The sequence below is a fragment of the Simochromis diagramma genome, unplaced genomic scaffold (genome assembly GCF_900408965.1).
Source record: "Simochromis diagramma unplaced genomic scaffold, fSimDia1.1 OVJJ01000747.1, whole genome shotgun sequence".
NCBI lineage: Eukaryota > Metazoa > Chordata > Actinopteri > Cichliformes > Cichlidae > Simochromis > Simochromis diagramma.
Genome location: NW_024386897.1, coordinates 37,298 through 55,956, shown reverse-complemented (window position 1 = coordinate 55,956; position 18,659 = coordinate 37,298). Strand labels below are relative to the sequence as shown.

The 18,659-nt window shown below is 44.9% G+C and overlaps 1 protein-coding gene across 1 annotated transcript; it reads left to right on the top strand.

Moving 5' to 3' along the window:
* The first annotated feature begins 1,635 nt into the window (after positions 1-1,635).
* LOC120735087 (serrate RNA effector molecule homolog) lies at positions 1,636-12,350 on the top strand. The gene is made up of 21 exons (XM_040034265.1): positions 1,636-1,769; positions 3,685-3,807; positions 4,274-4,384; positions 4,472-4,615; positions 4,702-4,762; positions 4,851-5,148; positions 5,223-5,452; positions 7,062-7,178; positions 7,253-7,385; positions 7,475-7,602; positions 8,428-8,489; positions 9,100-9,178; positions 9,293-9,457; positions 9,586-9,756; positions 9,834-9,987; positions 10,301-10,413; positions 11,010-11,241; positions 11,326-11,427; positions 11,549-11,664; positions 11,756-11,851; positions 12,321-12,350. The coding sequence occupies exons 2-21, from the start codon at positions 3,689-3,691 to the stop codon at positions 12,348-12,350; spliced, it is 2,661 nt and encodes an 886-aa protein (XP_039890199.1). The 5' UTR covers positions 1,636-1,769; positions 3,685-3,688.
* Positions 12,351-18,659: the final 6,309 nt, after the last annotated feature.

The window sequence follows — 18,659 nt, the reverse complement described above, 5'->3', positions numbered from 1 at the left end:
GAGCTCTGTTATGTGTAACACATATACACTAAGATATACTTCATCACTCCCCAAAGCAACAACAGTAAAGACTATTAAAAAAGAAAACCAGAGTAGAAGAAGCTCTTTTACTGTCAGAAGGGGTCGCCACAGCTACACGTGTTTAGCACATGAAACTAAACATGTTTGATTTGGCAAACCAAAAGGATTTGTGTCACTTTGGAGAAGAAACACTCCAGAGAAACTTTAAACAAACTAGTGGAGAATCCGTATTAGAATATGATAGAAATCATTTTAAAAGAACGTGAAGATAAATAAGTAAAACTCTAAATAATATTACTTTAAAAACTGAGTAAAAAGCTAAATAAAACACAAAAGAGTGACATAAGGCTACATTTGCCCAATGTGAACGACTGAAATAAAACTTTATAGATCTGATCAGAAGCCATTGTTGCTTTTGTTCAGCAGTGCAAAGTATATGAGGCATCATCCACAGGAGTCGACTGAACAGTGAAATGCTGTTATGACCTGTTTATAAGTCCTCATTTCTCAGTTTGCACATCCCCGACTCCTCTTCCTCCCTCTCATTAGAGATGAGAGCTAAATAGCTGAGGAAGAAACAGGAAGGAGAGACAACAGATTTTGATCACACTGAGAAATCCACCGCTCAAAGCTACACTATAAAAGTGATGTCTGGATTTATGATCTAAGATGTTTGGATGCTCATGATTTTTTTTTTTGCATTAAATATGTTTTTATCATCACTTTAAAGACAGAGAAAAGGTATATGAGTTGCATTACACATTCACTAGAATGCGTTATATTTGATTTCTCATTTAAAAAGACTTCATAGCTCTGTCTGCTTGATCAACGTGGCAGTAAAATGTTGACTTTTATTTCACTTTATTGTCTCCTGTGCTATTGTATACATGTGTTTCTAGTACACATATGTTTGTGTATCTATTTACCAGATCTATCTGTCTGTGTGCTGTAAATAAGTTCACATCATGGCAGCGTGACCGGCATCAGAGTGTCTTTTACTCGCTGATGGAAACACTGACGAGCTGTTTTTTCATTTTATCATCACAGTCAGGGTTCACGTGACTCAAACTCGGGTTGGGATGTCATCGATCAGGCCTGATGGTTTGTTTTACACACATCTGGTAGTTTGGCAGCTTAGATTTTTATACTGATGTCTCTAATTATTATTAGGATTGTTGTTTTAATTTTGAAATAAAAAAAAAACATGCTGTGATGGGACAATAGAGAGGAATTGACAAACTCTGCTGAGTAAAACGATCAACCCTAACCTGATCGTCATTCACGAATTAGAAGAGGTGAAAATGTTTTCACATATTTATTATCTCTTAAACTCAGTTGATCTCAGTGAGGTTCTTGGAGATTTGGATAGAAAGGGGTGACATGTTGCAGGAAAGCAGAAAATGTCATAATGTTGGAGTATTTAAAAAACTTTAAATTTTGTGCTGTTAAAATTTTAACTGAAGTTCAATGGCACGGGTGGCCAAATACAATTCTCGCGGAAAACAAAGAAGAGTTCTGAGCTTCCTAGAAGTGAAGATAAAACGCCACGACCCCTTTATTTCAACGAGTGTGTGTATTTACACAGTCTGACCTCGAGGCGGCGCATTGTCATTGGACAGACGAGCGGTAGTGACAGGAAGCGGAATTGTCGTTGGATCATTGTGCTCTTGGAGCTGGCGGCGGGATAACTGTGCGGCTGCTGGTAGCTGTGACGGGCTTGTTTCCGAGTTTAAAACAACAAATCTCAGGTAAGAAAAACACCTTAAACTCAAAAATACGCACAGATAAAGTAGCGGGGCCGAAGCGGAGGGATACATCTCTGTGAACAGGTTCATCTGGCTCCGTGCTAACGAGCTAATTAGCAGCTGTTAGCTTCGTTAGCTATGAAATGCTATATGCTGCTAATGGTAGCGTTTGATTTGTCTTAGTGAAAACTTTTAAACCCTTAATATTTGCGTCTCCTAACGATCTGGGGCTGCCGGGAGTTTGCGTTGAGCCTGTCCTTAAATTAAAAGCTTTTAAAGAACTCAAGGACAGGAGCTAGCAGGCTAATTAGCAGCCAATGTATCAGTGAGGAGTCACATAAACAAACAGAGTTTATAATAAATATTTCAAGATAAACTGTGAAAGAGCAGCGATGTTTAAGCTGATACACACTGCTACTTATGTGCTTTTATATTAGCAGAAGTGAAAGACTGCATAAGAATGATTGTTAAGCAGAGGGGCGTTTCAGCTAAGGGTGTTTATTTCCTCAGTAATGGTGATTTTCCTATCTCAGTTTTTCTGTCAGAGCAACAGACCGGTCAGGCTCTGTGGTTTCTCATTCAAGATCTCCTGCACGTCTCAGGAAAATTTGTAAAACCTGAAGCTAAAGTAAGAACATTAAACATTGAACCTCTTAGAATTCTACACAACGTGAATTGCATGAAAAGCACGTCAGTGAGTGAAGTAAACATATCAGCGCAGAAGCGGAGTTTGAATTAATATTTATAAATGGAAAATGGCCTGTATTTGTATATCGCTTTATTTAGTCCCTAAGGACCCCAAAGCGCTTTACACATCTAGTGTACACCCATTCATGGTAAGCTACATTGTAGCCACAGCCGCCCTGGGGCACATTGACAGAGGCGAGGCTGCCAAACACTGGCGCCACCGGGCCCTCTGACCACCACCAGTAGGCAACGGGTGAAGCGTCTTGCCTTCTTGTCTTCTTATGACAGCGGAGTTCTGGATATGATGGAGTCTGTCCAGTGCTTTGCTGGAGATTCAGAATATGGATGAGGGTCTAATACAGAGTCGATGAGTGGTGGCCAAAGTCGAGAGACTAAACTGGATCATTAAATACAATTAAGCAAAATAGAATCAAAATATTTTCTGCTTCAATGCAGCGTTCACATCTGGTGTGAAAGAAAATTAATGCAAATATTGGAAACACAAAGTGACATGCAACAACCTCATTCGACTTTGAAGGAATAGCTGTGAGAGACTGAAGTGACCACCAATCCGAGTGAAGAACTGTTGATTGACATATAACGTGGTAATAATTACACTCACTACTATGTTACATGACAATCAGCTGGATTCTTTACCGTTATTGGTAGAGCTCACTTTTCACTCACTCACCTGAAAGTTTACCATGGGTCCCGCCCACTTCCCATCACCTATAGTTATTTTTCCCCTAATTTCCGGCTTCTGGACAGACTTTCCTCGCAGATAAACACAGTCAGGAACCGTCACAGCAGATGACATTAAAGTAGATCAAAAATCTTCATTCCTGATGTGAAAAATAAAACACAGTTCCTCTGAGTGGGGATGGTTTAGGATATTAAGTGCGTTTATTACCTGCAGCAGGAGGTATTAGGCTACACCCCTGAGAGGATTTCACACACCTTAAGGAGTCAGTGTGGGTTTAGGCGCTTGGAGCGTTAAACCTGCAGGCAGGAGGTGATGGGAGTCAATCTAGTGTGGGAGATTTGTGCTTCTCTTGGTCCTGCGTTGGTGTAAATTTATTGAATTTACACGTTTTTCATTCTCTGAATTTATTTAAGGTTTATTTTGACAGTTTGAACAATTATTTATTTAAACACCTTCATACTTGGTGATTTAAAGTTGCTGAATGATGCAGAAAGAATCCCTGATGTCAATATCTGTTTGCTCCTTTAGACCGATGGGAGACAGCGATGACGATTTGGATCGGAGGAGGCGGGACAAGTTCAGGCGGGAACGCAGCGACATGGAAAGGTCACGAGAGCGCGAGGAGAGGAGGAGAGACGACTGGCCCGACAGGTGGGAGCTGGTGACCATTCCGATCGTTAAGTTATTCGTTTTTAATCCGGAGAGAAAGATCAGACGAGCCGACGCATCTGACAGTCAGAGTTCAGCCTAAACCTACAGAGGCTCATTTACTGCATCAAACTGCTGCAGAGCTGCTGTCACAGAGAGGCAGCTGCTGCCATCTAGTGGCATAGATGTAGTAGTGCAGTGATGTGGTCCTTTGTTTAACATTGAAAAGTTTCCCACACAGCTGTATTCTTTATGCACGCCGTACTTATCCCTAATCACATCTGACACATTTGTTTCAGAGTTCATACAGTTTGTTATCCAGCTGTAAACATCTGTCCTAACATCAGCGTATGAATGAGACATGTTATTGGAAACTGAGTCGTCAGGATTTATTATGGCTGAAGAAAGTCGCCCACTTCATCCCGACAGGTTTGTCCGCTGTGTGATGTCAGCTCTCTGTTTGTTTCAGGGACTGGGACCGTGGCCGCGAGCGGAGGCGGGACTATGACCGCGGCCGCAGAGAGAGGTTTTCTCCGCCCAGACACATCAGCCCTCAGCACAAACGCATGAGGAGAGAATGGTGAGGCCTGTGTGCTAGAAGCAGCTGCAGACTTCAGGTTCTGCTCCGTGTTCCTGCTGTGGTTAATAATTCTCGTTTCACCCTCAGGGACGACCACAGGGGGGAGCCGTACCGCTACGACCTGCCATACGGAGGCGGCGGGGCTCCATTTCCAGGGGCGGGGCCTCAGGGCTGGCACCCAGATTTTCCTCACCTTCACCCACATCATGGAGGCCACCCTCTGCAGGGCAGGTGAGCTCAGTCAGAATCATTTCTGCCCCCTAGTGGCTCCAACAGTTTTCACCTGGATTATTTATCACCCGAGTTTTGTGTCTCAGGTTGGGGATGGTGGATCCAGACCTCCCTCCTCCCGGTCCTCCTACCATGAGGAGCTTTAAGGTGGGTCTCTGATTTTAAAAAAAAATAAGGAGGCATCAAAGCGTCTGTTTGGCGAGGTTATGACATCACGTCTGTGATGCGTTTGCAGGAGTTCCTGTTGAACATGGAGGACAGCGTGGACGAGACGGAGTCCGTGAAGCGCTACAACCAGTACAAGCTGGACTTCAGGCGGCAGCAGCTGCAGGACTTCTTCCTCCAGCACAAAGAGCAGGAGTGGTTCCGCTCCAAGTACCACCCCGATGACATCGCCACGAGGAAGGCAGAGTCTCTGGCCGCCCTCAAAACCCGACTCGGCGTCTTCCTCTTCCTCATGGACAACAACTGGCTGGATAACGTATCGCTCGACATGGACCACGCCCCTGCCATCATTAAACTCCTCGATGCAGGTAAACTGGACAGGAAGTGAAGTGAGACGGGGTTTGTGTGTAATAAAGTCTTTAACCTGTGTGTCTCTGTGCAGCTGTGATAAAGATGGAGGGAGGAACCGATTTTGACCTGCAGGTCCTCGAGGTCCAGGCGAATGCAGCAGGAGCCGGTGGAGATGCGAGCGGAGGAGGAGGTGTGGGCGAGAAGAGTCAGGCAGATCCCAGCGGAGGAAGCGTGGGTGGTCAGACCAGCTCAGAGGCGACTGTAACTCAGACGAAGGAGACGGCGAGCGGTGACGCGGGCGACAACAAAGACACAGAGAAGGTGACGTCTTCGAATATCCTCAGCATTGTTCCCTCTAAGCTGTGCACGTGCGCACTGCTGGCACGGTCTCTGCGCACAAAAAAAACTAACCTGAATTGAAATTAAAGCTTCAACAATTCTGTTTTGCAGTGTTAGTCCAGCTAATGAAGTGATTCACATTCGTATATACGCAGCTAATCAACGTCGTTGACCGGCTATGACAGCGTCCTTATGTGCCGACACCTGTGTTTTAGCAAAGCGGCTGATGTGGAGTGAAGCCACGATAATGACAACGACTACAACCATTGGAGATGTGAGCAGGACAGACGAACAATAGACAGACACAGTGTGGACTTTATACCAGTTTTTAAATTGTGTTGATCGGCCACGTAAAACCAGAGTTATGATAAAAATATGCAATGTTTGTTTTTCTTCCTGAATACTGTCGTTGTTTATATTTACTGCGGGAAGAGACGGTAAAAATGGCGTTTTATAAGGAAAGCGCTCAAAAGCGTGTGAGCAAAGACAAAACCAAAAAACCAAAATCCCAGCCTTTCCTATTGGTGGAAAAAAGTACCATGTCAACCAATCAAAAAATGATATGGGATTTAGTTTAGGAAGAGGGAAGTTTTAGGAGTGACGGCGGTGCTTTGAGATGAGAGATTTGAGACGTTTAGAGCAAATCTTGTGTAGTTAGTGTGTAGTTAGTGTGTAGTGTAGTCAGTAGTGTTGTTGTGTGTGTCAGAACAATGAGGCGACTGCTGGATGTTACAGGTGTTACAGCAGTGATACACCTGCTGCTGTCAGGCCTGCAGGTATCAGGCTGTTGTTCTCCTTTATCTCATAGTGGACAGAAATTATTTTTTTTCAGTGGCACAAATAATTTGTGTGGCATCAGATTTGATGCAGAACAGCTGATTGTTCTGTGAATAGTTTGAAATGTTTGTTTAAAAACTGCCTTGGCTGCATTTAAAAAAACAGCTGCAAAAAACTGTTATTTGCCAAACTCAGTAACTTTTGTGAAGAAGTAACTATATAATTAATTGCTCAACATTGGTCATTATTTACTGTATTTTGCAGACAGAGTTACAGACTCTCTCCCAGACCACAGACTCAGACTCATGATACAAGTCAGAGCTTTAAAAGTTGTGTTTTCAAAATTGGAGTTCAAGTTATTTTTACTTCCAATAGTGTTAACATGCTACACAGGTCATGAACAACATTTTATTAAATTTTCATTGTAAGTGGGCTAAAGCAGTTAATTAAAAGTAGTCTAACATAAATGTAAATGCTGTAATTTGATTATTTTAATAAACATGTAACTTGGATGCTGGCGTGACCACAGTGCACACGTCTGCTGTTGCTCACAGTGGACCAAGGGACGCTCAGGGAGTTTGTGTGTTCGCTCAGACACATGAAACATTAGAGGGAACATTGATCCTCAGTTTACTGAACTGGACCCAGTCTCTTCCTGGCTGGGTCACATGACTTTGAATTATTAACTACTGTAGAGAAGAAACAGGTCACGGGTTGAGTGACAGTCTGTTCAGTGTTACATTAAATAATCACATCCTGACACACAACGGCGTTCAGACTGACCTTAACCATCGTATTTTCTTTCCTCTCTCAGGACTCAGCCGACGCCAAGCGTAACGGGAAGAAGGAGAAGGACGACGACGAGGAGGAGGAGGAGGAAGAGGAGAAGAAAGAAGAAGAAGATGAGGAAGAAGAGAAGAAGACCAAGAAAGTGAGTCGTTTGTCTTTTGCCGCTGATGTTCCTTAATGTTACATCGCATTGTTAATCCCTCCTCTTTCTCTCAGGGCAGGAAGAGGAAACGCAGCCTCTCTGCTGACAGCGGCGAGGGCAGTGCCTCCGACTCTGACTCCTCCCACTCTGATGGAGAGAAGGATGAGGACGAGGAGAAGGAGGAAGAGGAGGACGACGGAGAGGATGGTATTTATTTTAAACTCTTTTTTTTGAACTCTGAAATGTTGAAACACTTCTCAGACTTCAGTCTGACGTGTTTTGCTGGTTTGTTTCAGAGCGTCGTAAAGAGCGAGGGAAAGAGAGGGAGAAGGAGGCTCCACCCAAGCCCCGCCCCCTCCACCTCACCACCTCCCTATTCATCAGGAGCATCCCGCCAGAGGTGTCCAAGGATGAGATCACAGCTGTAAGAAAACATGCCTTTACAGGGTGAAGCAGTTGTTGCTAAGCTCAGACTAACTGGTGGACATTTGAGGAACTGCAGCTCATTTTTCAAACCTATAGGTTGACACTGTTTAGGCTCCTCCCTCCAGAGAGTAGGACATTATTAAAATAAGTTTGGACAAGTAAATAATGACAAACCAACAAAGGAGGAAGGTTTTTAATTATAGTTGGGATTCAGCAAGAAAAATTAGGTTGTTTTTAATGAACCAGCACTGCTATGTGTTCATGCTCCCTGGGAGAAATCTGACCATTTAAAATTTAACTGCTGCTCTGCAAACAAAACTGTGCAGAACTATGAAATACTGCACCATGAACTGGTTTATTTATTATTTAACTTATAAATAGTTCAAAGTAAAATATCATTTTTACCCAGAACATTTTTTTTAGCTCAGAAACTTTCTTTGTTTGTGGTGTTCAAGCTGAAAGCTGTGATTTTGACTTACACATATGTGGACATCACATTTTGGGTTATTTAAACTAAAATACTCAATTTTGCTCTACAAGGGTCTGATATCCACTTACGAGGACATCATACTGCTACTGTTCTATTGAAATTTTAAACTGAATGTCCTCATACGTGGCTCTTATTGTTCTTAGAAACAAAAATCAGGTAAAAAGAAAAGCTGGTAATTCTTTGTTTTTACGTTCATCAGGTCCCAATGTGCCCAAATATCAAAGAGAAATTAAAAATGCTGCTGTGGAAGAGTTTGGGTCTTAGGAGGTTCAAGTTAGAACACACCTGTGCACATCACCTGGCTCTCTGCTAACCTCCTTCATGTGTTTGCAGCTGTGTCGCAGATACGCAGGCTTCCTGCGGGTGGCGCTGTCGGACCCTCAGCCCGAGAGGAGGTGAGAACAAAAAAGTGCAGTCGCAACACCTGCATCAGCTCCTCCCAGCTTCATCTGCCATTAAAGGACTGATATGTAAAGTGTAGCAGATTGTTTAGTTGTTTATAAATAAACCAGACATACATACATATATGTGTATATAGGATAGGACATCAAACACACCGTGTATTCTTATCAATGCATGAAACATGCAAGTTTATAATCTGTTGTCCTTCAGTAAAACGTTCCTTGAAAGCGTCATTTCACTTGTCGTTTGCATTTATACAGGAAGTCAGGTCTTTAGCAGCGTCCTCCAAAGAAAAACGATATTCTTCTCTAAGCAGGACGACGCTGTTACTATAGTTCAGGAATCACATGAAGTTTTGTCCTGAAAGCACCAATTTTAATAATTTCTCCAGTAAAATTAGCATTTTCTAGCATGAATATGAACAACAATACAGTTTCACCACTCAACACTCCGCCGCCTATGGATCGAGACGTATTCACGTGTTTAAGGCGCTTTATCTAAGAACTGCCCCGCACGCTTCTGTTTTTTATTGAGCGGTTTTAAAAGCATGAATTTGGAAGCGTTGCTCTTTAAACTGAGCTTCAGTAAATATTTGTGCTACAGGTTCTTCAGGCGCTGCTGGGTGACCTTTGACCGTAGCGTGAACATCAAGGAGACGTGCTGGAACCTGCAGAACATCCGGGTACACACACACACACACACACACACACACACACACACACACACACACACACACACACACACACACACACTGGTGTGTCAATGGTGATTATAACCTCCTCTATGCTGTCTGCAGCTCAGAGACTGTGAACTCGCTCCGGTGGTGAACAGAGATCTGTGCCGGCGGGTTCGCAGCGTCAACGGTCTGACGCACCACAAACCGGTGGTGAGGAACGACATCCGACTGTCGGCCCGACTCGTCCACAGCCTGGACCAGAGAGGGGAGCTGTGGACCGGACAGGTGCGGACTTTAAATATGCTCAGGCTCAAGGGTTCAGAGTCAGAAGCACCAGTCAGTCAAACACTATCTGGGCACTGCATTACCCATAACCCCCTCAGGACTGACATCATTCCTCTGTGTGTGTGTAGATGGAGACCAACCCCATCCTGAAGAACATCACAGATTACCTGATTGAGGAAGTCAGCGCAGAGGAGGAGGAGCTCATCGGCGCCTCTGGGTGCAACACCGATGACGCCGGTGACGCCAAGGACCCTGCCTCCTCTGACGTCACCTTGGAGACAGATGATAAGCTACTGAAGGTGGGAGGAGCTTCATGTAGATCAGGCGCTGCCTGCTTCATGTAAGCGTGTATTTACACGTGCGTGTGTGTGTACAGGTGCTGGACCGCCTGCTGCTCTACCTGCGTCTGGTTCACTCTGTTGATTATTATAATTTCTGTGAGTATCCCGCCGAGGATGAGATGCCACACCGCTGCGGGCTGATCCACGTTCGAGGACCCCTGCCTGTGGGCAAGATCACCGCAACTGAGGGTACGCACACGCATACACTGCAGATCAGCCGTTCATGGTATATTTCTAGGAAAACAGGAAAACAATTTTACGCAGGACACATAAAGTCCTTCTCACCTGTGACTAAGACACACTTACCTGGGGTGTCACAGCAGCCTGTGAACCTTTATGGAAAGTTTCGCGGTATGATGATCTGTAACTCGAACACATCACAACGTGTTTTTAGTTTATTTAATCTCAAAACACTGAGGCGTTTAGGGAACATCTGTATACTACAGCTCCAAATACACGGCTGCAAAGTTGACGTTAGTGTTGCTGTGCTCTGATTGGACAGTGAGTGAACACCAGCGGATGTGCGAGGAGCGCCTGGCTCCGCTGCTCTCGCCCTCTGAGACTCTGAGTGAGGAAGAAGCGACCAGGCTGGGGAAGAAAGACCCGGAACAAGAGGTACGACACACCGCCTGCCAACAGATGTGTCCCACATGTGCAAAGAAAAAAGAAAAAAGTGCTACTTCCTGTTCCTTTCACAATAAAAGCCCTTCATATCCAACTACTGACTTTGAGATTATTAGACGACCTCCTGAGCTGCAGCTTATCACAAAACGATTCAGATCAAGTCTTGTCTTTGATTTTACAAGTTCTAATTTTGTTTTCTTAATTATTCCTCATCAACTACAAGAAAACGTTTTGGAAGAAGGAAGTAAATTCTCATAATTACTCATTAAAACAAGAAAAACACATGCAATGTTACCTTTTTATTATTTTTATTTATTTATTTTTTGCTGTCAAAATAAAATTAAACATTGTATTGTCGGCGTGTATATCTCCACTTTAAGTGTCGGTAATTCAGGATTGTATTCGTAATTCATTTGGCATTTCAGAAATTAAAAAAAACAATAGAGATTTGCAGCTATAGAAGGAATGACCTTTTAACAGCGTACGACCTTTTCATAGAAACCACCATAAACGCAGTGTGTACATGTGAGTGTAAACAGTTGTTCCAATGACGAGCTCTCCTCCCTCTGTGTGTCTCACCTGTGCAGGTGGAGAAGTTCCTGTCGGCCAACACTCAGGAGCTCAGCAAAGACAAGTGGCTGTGTCCTCTGAGCGGGAAGAAGTTCAAGGCTCCCGAGTTTGTGCGCAAACACATTCTCAACAAGCACGGCGAGAAGGTCTCCGGTGTCCGGCAGGAGGTTGAGTTCTTCAACAACTTCTTGTTGGACGCTAAAAGACCTGCCCTGCCTGAGAACAAGCCCCTCCCACCGCCTTCACAAGGTTGTGCCCCTGGGACTCTGTTTTGCCTTCTATTCACGTTACTGTTTTTTCTTTTCTGATGCGTTTCCTTCTCTCCGCCTTTAGCCGCTCCTCCGGGTTTACCAGGATTTCCCGGACAGTCGCCGCAGCAGCAGAGCCTTCTGGGATATCCGCCTGGAGTCAGACCACCCATGCCCGGTTTCCCAGGTATATATAAACACAAACATAATAGATTTTAATTAAGTATTTAAAATGAAAAAAACTCAGCTTTGCTTTTTCAGTGCAGTGATGCAGTCGTTTAAGGTGTATGTGTGTGTGGGTGTTTTAGGCGGCGCACTCCACCATCCACCAAACCAGTTTGGAGCTGGGCGGGGTAACTATGACAACTTCAGAGGTCATTTAGGAGGCGGCGGGGGGTTTTTCTGGGAAACAGCGAAACAGCAGGTAAAGAACATGCGCCGTGATGACAACACACTGGAGTGTATGAATCACATCAGTTATCTCACTGTGTGTGTGTGTGTGTGTGTGTTTGCAGGGGCATGCGAGGCGACCCTCGCTCCATCATCGAGTACAGAGACCTCGACGCTCCGGACGACCTCGACTTCTTTTAAGCACCAGAAGCCCCAAGACTGTTTTTTTTGTTTTTGTTTTTGTTTTTAAATAAAACACTTTTTTATTCCTACGTTTCCCATGATGCCGTTCCTCTTCCTCATACCATTATCTTTTTTCCTACATAGGACAGAAACTGTAGAGCTGTGTGTGTGGGTGTGTGTGTGCGTGGGTGTGTGTCAGCAGGACCAGTGTTACTGTCAGTCATTAGTGATGATGATGATGATGATGATGATGCGTGCCACTTTTCCAATAAAGACCAGTACTGAAGGACTGATGAAGGCTCGTGTGCTGCTGTGAGAGGAGCTGCACCCTTTGAAATCTTATTTGGATGTTTCCACAGCAGACAGGCTGATGTAGCTTCAGTGGCTTAAAAGTGAAGATGTAAACACACAAACTTAAAAAGTGAGAATTCGTGAAGTTTCTCTCTGATGCGATGTTACGTTTCAAACCCTTTGAAGTGCCTGTGTGCTCTTTGTGTTATGTCCTAGGTCACTGGACAAGGTGCAATACATGGATGATGTCCACACACGGTGACCAACAGCGCACACTCCACTAGTGCAGTTGCATAAACACAACATGTAGATTATGTGCTCAGAGCACCCTGTATGAAATAGAGAGGTGAGGCGTTAATTGAGAGCTAAAACGAAGTGGTGCTAATCTGCTGTGATCAATGTTTTCTACAGTCACTGGTTGTGATATTCTAGTATGTAGTTTATTTATTATACAGTTGTGATAAGTTGAATGCTTAATTATTTTGGTCTAACTGAGGCATAAACGGTCCAGTAAACAAACTCGGTATTATTGATTAAACAATACAGCCACAGTGTAATCTTGTGTAGATCAAAGTGGTTTACAAAGTCAAATATGTGTGTACACAGCTCTACGAACACGAACAGGCTTCTGTGACAGGCTGGAAACTGAAAAATGTAAAATTTAAACGGCCTATTTTTAAATTCATGAATATTTAAAGCGATTGGTCTACAGATGTGACAGTTTTTGTTTTCCAAGTGTAAAAATGTTCAGGGGAGAGTTGATGCTTATCTCCAAAAGTCCACGGTGAAATAATGGCAGTGAGTCAGGCTTTGGGCTCGGACTCCTCTCACTTAAATAAGTCTAGATCAGAAAGTAATCATCTGTTCTCTTATGATTCCCATAATTATTTTTAACAGGCTACTCTGCATGAGTGGCGATGGTGAGGGGGGAAAAAGCACGATGCACACATACTAGGATGGTGGTGTGGTGACTGCAAGCTCAAAAGCTTTACAAGGAAAACCCGACTTTGCCACCCTGGGAATTTCACCCATATCTAGTTCAAAACTACAATGATTACCAAGGAGGCACTCAGGTCCGTTATACTTCAGACACACGTGGTTCAGAGCGTCTCACCTCTACACACTTTCACTAAGGTGCAGTCAAACCAGGCGTACGTGGATAACCACCGCACACAGAAGGTCCCATCACCAGGGTTCCCAGTCATGCCCACTTTGGGCTTTCAGCTTCTTAATAAGGAAAACATCCAAAACATGAAAAAAGTCGCCCTCTGTAGTTACTGCAAAAACACTGGTTCTCTGCAGCTACAAGAGGACCTCCTGCCAGTGGTGTGACAAAAAATTAAGAATTTTCACATTATTCAGAAACAAAATGTACAAAACACAAAATAAACTGCATCTCGAATTTAGAGCAAATGAATGATCTATTTAATCTATTAGCTAAACCGCAGTTGGCAAAAGAATAGATGTTCTGTACTTGAATTAAGGTTAAAAAAATACCACTGTTAAAAAATACTCTAGTAAAAGTTGTAGTACTGGTTCAACTTCTTTACTCAAGTAAAAGTACAAAAGTACAGCTCTGAAATGTACTCAAAAAGTAGCTCTTTAGAGGACGTTTCTATTTTTGTGCAAAGCTAACTGAACCTTGTGCTTTATTGACATAATGATAAAATAAGGAACAGCTGTGGTCCACTCTTTCACTCATCCCTGTTCAAGGTGGCAAAGATCACAGGCTGTTAAGTGTTGCAGACTGAATTCATTTCCCCTGGCAATCGCTTACTATGTATATCTGTTAGGGGGTGGTAAGTAGGATCCTCATGTATTATCTACAATTTGGTGTATAGTAGGGTGGACGCTGGATGACTATTTGTGTTACAGGCCTACACACTGCACTATCTTGTTGTAGCCTGTGTGTCTTTCAATCTTTAGACTGGCATGTTCTTGTTTCTGTCTTTCTTTTTTTTTTACTCTAATGTTTTTTATTTTACTGCTTTTAAAAGGGGTTGATTTTCCTTTAGTGGAGGCACAGCCGCTTGTTGCGGTGGGCTACGCACTGTCACAGAGAGTAAAATGACTCATCCTACAGAAATTACTATCTCAGGTTTACTAGTACTAGCTTATATACTACACACCAGTGAATCGGTGTTGGACTTGAAACAGTGGAGTACAACAAATACCTGGATGTTCACCTCTATAACAAACTGGACTGGTCCACAAACACAAATGCATTCTGCAAAAAGGGTCTAAGCTGTCTCCACCTGCTACGGCGGCTGAGATCTTTCGGGGTGAACAGGACTCTCCGAAGGACGTTTTACGACACTGTGGTGGCGTCTGCTATTTTCTATGCTATGGTCTGCTGGAGTGGTGGAATGGCAGAGAGGGACAGGCTTAGGGCATCGGGGGATTCCCCAGGAGCATCTTCCTTGGAAGGCTCAACCCAGGGTAGCGGTCATGGCCTATTAAGGGCTCTGTTGGCTCTTAGGTGACGGTCTCCTCGCGGCTGTGTGCAGCGGGGCTAGGGGAGGGTCTGTGCTGATGGACGTGGGTTACTGACCTGGTAGCCTGGCTGCCCCTGGGTGGGTTCGGGATGGGCATGAGGTTCTTGGGCACTCCGTCTCTGGGTTGGGGCCCTGGCTGGGTCTTGGGGGCTTGGGTACTGGTTGGTGTGCTGCCGGGGTTACAGGGAGGCTGTTACATCTTGCAGGAGCTTTCCTCTATTCAGGAACTCTCTGCAGGAGGGGGAGATACAGGAGAGGTGAAGGAAGATCTCAGCCTGGGCGTCTATTGTCTTATGTAGTCTGGAAGATGAGTGGATGACGGGGTGGGTGCAGTTTTCTCTGTGGTGGGGTCAGGTGGGCTGTCCTGGGCTCTGTGGGGCCGGGCGACGCTGCTGCACTGCGCCCCGGTCCGGATGGGCCTGGGCCCCCTTTCCCTGGCTGGGTTGCAGAGTATGGGGGTGCCTACTGTGGTCAACGGGGGAGCTGGGCCCAGGGAGGGGTCACTTGCCCCTCCCTTCCTTCCCTCCCAATCTCCCGCTGCCTCCCTCTTCCCGTTCCACCACAATCACCCACACATGCAGGGCCTTGGGGTAAAGGTGTGTCACCAGGGTGCAGGGGAGGCATCCCCCCCTCTGTCCCCATCTGGCTGCCTGTGCCTCAATTTTATCCCACAACTTAGACATTCACATTACTCACACTCTCATTACACATACATATAGGATCTTGGGGGTGGGCACGATACACGGAATCCAAAAGACCATCAGGGTGTACACCCCACCCCTGGCATCGTTGCCCACCTCTCAATTTTAAATACACGTAGAAATTGAGGGCTAGCAGGAGGGACCATGCGCTTACCTGCTGCTCTCTGGCAGGTAGCTCCATGCCCTCCTGGGTTTTAAATGCACCTTAGAACACACATGCATCAACACTACATATGAGCGGGCGGAGGGAGGTTTGGAGTCTTCTCTCACCCCCGTTCTCTGCGGCCTGTTGGAGCAGGGGGGCTAGGAGGAGGAGTTGGCCGTCCGACTGGGGTCTCGAATGTTGGGCCTCCCTGCTGCTGTGGAGTCGGGGCGGTCTGCTTCTCCCCACCGCAGGGAAAAGGGTAACACCACCTGGGTCTGGGTGCAGTTCCCCCCTCCAGGGGCAACGGTACCTAGACCCGGTTCGTCGATTTCGCTTGGGGAGTGTGATTGTGCGTACAGCGTCTCTATGTCTGTCTCCATGTTGGTTGAGTGTGGAGTAATTGCATATGAGAGCATGAGGGTGGGAATGGATGTTTGTATCTGTGTGTGCCTGTATGTCTGTGTCTATATGTCAGGTTGGGTATCAGACGCCACCTCTCTGGGGACATCTCAGGCCCTCCAAGGTTTGGAGGCCTATCTCCCCCCACCACCACTTCCCTGCCAGTGGCAGACACCCTCAGACATCGTGCATTGGTGGTTCTTTGTGTCCGGGGGTGGGCGTCCAGGTACACACCGGCTCACTCCTTGGTGGCTGCTTATCGGGGCCTGGAGCCTGGGGCTCCGTCATTCTGGCAGAGCTGTTTGCCGGCGGAGCTCCCGGGCGCGTCACTGCAACCCCACCTGGCTTCCGCTCCGCGGCTGCTGAGTGACCCCTCATCTGGGACTCTCCTCAGCTCTTTCTGGGACAGTGGCACGGCTGCCCCTCTGTTGGTCTTCCTTGGTCTCTTGTGTTCTGGGGGCCTCTGGATGCCTGGAGCCTTGATCTCCTCCATACCTGCTTCATGCCCTGGAGGACAGGGCTGTGGCCAACTCAGTATTCTTCTTCCTCCAAACACGACGAGTTGAGTTTATACCAAAAAGTTCTACTTTGGTTTCATCTGACCACATGACATTCTCCCAATCCTCTGCTGTATCATCCATGTGCTCTCTGGCAAACTTCAGACGGGCCTGGACATGCACTGGCTTCAGCAGCGGAACACGTCTGGCACTGCGGGATTTGATTCCCTGCCGTTGTAGTGTGTTACTGATGGTGACCTTTGTTACTTTGGTCCCAGCTCTCTGCAGGTCATTCACTAGGTCCCCCCGTGTGGTTCTGGGATCTTTGCTCACCGTTCTCATGATCATTTTGACCCCACGGGATGAGATCTTGCGTGGAGCCCCAGATCGAGGGAGATTATCAGTGGTCTTGTATGTCTTCCATTTTCTGATGATTGCTCCCACAGTTGATTTTTTCACACCAAGCTGCTTGCCTATTGTAGATTCACTCTTCCCAGTCTGGTGCAGGTCTACAATACTTTTCCTGGTGTCCTTCTAAAGCTCTTTGGTCTTGGCCATGGCGGAGTTTGGAGTCTGACTGTTTGAGGCTGTGGACAGGTGTCTTTTATACAGATGATGAGTTCAAACAGGTGCCATTCATACAGGTAACGAGTGGGGGACAGAAAAGCTTCTTACAGAAGACGTTACAGGTCTGTGAGAGCCAGAGATTTTCCATGTTTGAGGTGACCAAATACTTATTTTCCACCCTAATTTACGAATAAATTCTTTACAAATCCTACCATGTGAATTCATGGATTTTTTTTCACATTCTGTCTCTCACAGTTGAAGTGTACCTCTGGTGCAAATTACTGACCTCTATCATCATTTTAAGTGGGGGAACTTGCACAATCGGTGGCTGACTAAATACTTTTTTGCTCCCACTGTATCATTGTGATGTTGTTTACTCTATTGCTCTCCTTTTCTTCTGCCTGTTATCTATTGTTAGCTAGTTTATTGTGATGGTGTTGTCTTTATTATGCTGATCTTTGTTGTTTGTTTTCTCTTCTGGTTTTTTATCTCCATACAGGTGATCCAGGTGTTTTGTTTGTCTTTCTTTTTTTTCTTCCCCCGTTTCTCACCATCTCTTCTCCCCTCTATCTTTCCTTCTCTCCCTCTCTGTCTTTCATCCTTTCTCCCTGTCCTATCCCCCAGTCATGTCTGTCCCGTCTTTAAAAAAACGAAAATAAAATAAATACATAATTATAATAAAGGTCATCCATCCATCCATTTGCTTTCGCTTATCCTTTTCAGGGTCGCGGGGGGCGCTGGAGCCTATCCCAGCTGTCATAGGGCGAAAGGCGAGGTACACCCTGGACAGGTCGCCAGTCTGTCAAATGGACCAATATGGACCATGATGATCCACTTGGTAAAGTAAATCCACTTGGCATCTTTCTTGGCCTTCAGACAACAATTCTGATGGCTCAAGATCCAAACGGGACAGGCAAAAAGGAAAAAAAGGAATGGCAGAGAGGGATGGGGATACTTGACAAACTGGTCAGGAGGGCCAGCTCTATCCTGGACTGTCTGCTGCAGTCCACCAAGCAGGTTGGGGAGGAGAGGATGTTGTCTAAGCTAACATGCATCATGGACAACAGCTCCCACCTCCTGCATGAGACTGTATTAAAAATTCATCTAAAAAAATAGATTTAAAAATGTTTTCATTTAAAATTAAATTATTAAAATATAAGTTACTTTAGTAATGTTTGAATACATTAAAATGATTTAAAAAATATTACACACATGAATTTACAAATGCATTATTTATTGTACAAGTCATTATTTATGCATAGAATTCTTTATTTTGATGTGTGTGGCTCGCTATATTGGCCAGACGGAATGCACTTCTCAGTAAAGAGAACATGACGGCACACCTGGAGTCATAATGTCATAATTCATTTTCCAACAGGACGACAAACTCACATATACAATCAAGATAATAAAGGAATGACTTTAGGACCACTCTGTGAATGTTCTTCAGTGGCCCAACCAGAGCCAACCAGGCTTTAACCCAAATGGGCATCTCTGGAAGGAGCTGTGGACTGACAGTCTGATCCAACCTGATGAGGTTCTGCAAATATGAATGGTAGAAATGGTGGAAAAATACGTGTGTCAAAAAATCTGTATAGTATATAGTTCAACACAGTTGTTGCTACAAAGTGAAAGTTGAGTTGACTGAAACAGCTGTTTTTAAAAGTTAAAAAAAGAGCTTTGTGAAAGTTTAATGTAAAAAAAAAAAACTGTTTTAAAGCTGAAGGCAGGCTGATGTCTGAATTTTACAG